The following is a 1160-nucleotide window of genomic DNA, read 5'->3' on the forward strand; positions in this document are numbered from 1 at the left end:
GAGGGAATGAAATGGCCAGTGGGTTAATTTAGAGGCTGTGCATGTTCACTCAGGTGTGTCTTCCTTAAAGACAGAGAGGCCAGAAACACACTGTAGCCAATCAGAGCACTTGAACTGAATGGGCTTCCATTGCAAAGGGCACATTCTCACAAAGCTATTAAACAATGCCAATCAGCCTCTCATCTGACTCTTTCATCATACTGTGTGTGTGTGTGTGCGCACTTCATTTCTGAAAGTGGCAGATCAATTCAGTAGTTAAGTACACACAGCGGGGAAGATGGCTGTTTGGAATGATTTTTTTCACTTGGTTTTCCTTCTCTCTCTTTTGCAGCTCCGTCCATTGTTCCCATAATGCATCAGGTCAGTTCGACGATGAAAAGCATCACGTTGTCATGGCCCCAGCCTGAACAGCCCAATGGAATTATTCTCGATTATGAGCTACGTTACTATGAGAAGGTAAGACATGCAGGTTTGCTGCATTGGAGGGAAACTGCTTACTGCTCTTTTGTCTGGATTCTTCCTCAAGGTTTTTCCAGTGTTCTTCACATGTCGAGTTTCATTTTAACACTTTTAATGCAAGATGCAATTGTGTCAAATTGAAGAAAGTGCAAGTCAAAGGTCCACTTCATTGGAGAATTGATTCATTTCATTGAACTAGTTGAAGGTAACTTTGATTTTGGCAACTAGGAAACGTTCTGTCATTTGTTTGTCCAAAACATTTTTTGATCGGCTATTTCAGTGAAGGGACATCTCACAGACCCCGTTGTGATGTCATCATAAGGAAGTGAGGTACAGTGGGTTGCTAGGCGACAGCATTGACGGGCGGGTGGTGGGGTTCAGTTGTTTCGCTGGCCGGTTCTTGCAGAGAGATGCTGAAACACAGACCCTCTCACGCCAATTACACTTAATGATTCCAGAGCCTCCCCTACTGCCACACACACACGTTCCACAGATGTCACCCCTTTTAGAGACATCATGGCAGAGCATTAAGTTTTACAAAATAACGCACATATACACACTCTCGTCAGCAGTTATGCCTATATTCCCTGTCTGATGTTCCTTTGAAATGTTGCCGTCATATATATATATATATATCAGTGGCGTGCGGTGGTGTTTTAAAATGAGGAGGCAGTTATATACACTGTGTGTATGTGTGTATA

The 1160-nt window shown here is 43.2% G+C and overlaps 1 protein-coding gene across 1 annotated transcript in view; it reads left to right on the forward strand.

Annotated features, from left to right (window-relative positions):
- Nucleotides 1-1160, forward strand: part of LOC107671589 (ephrin type-B receptor 1) — a 248840-nt gene that overhangs the window by 198025 nt on the left and 49655 nt on the right. Inside the window, exon 6 of the mRNA XM_016464503.1 lies at nt 332-456. Coding sequence (XP_016319989.1) covers nt 332-456 — 125 coding nt within the window. The remainder of the gene's footprint in view (nt 1-331; nt 457-1160) is intronic.

This window comes from Sinocyclocheilus anshuiensis, unplaced genomic scaffold (assembly GCF_001515605.1).
Source record: "Sinocyclocheilus anshuiensis isolate Anshui unplaced genomic scaffold, SAMN03320099.WGS_v1.1 scaffold1149, whole genome shotgun sequence".
Classification (NCBI taxonomy): domain Eukaryota; kingdom Metazoa; phylum Chordata; class Actinopteri; order Cypriniformes; family Cyprinidae; genus Sinocyclocheilus; species Sinocyclocheilus anshuiensis.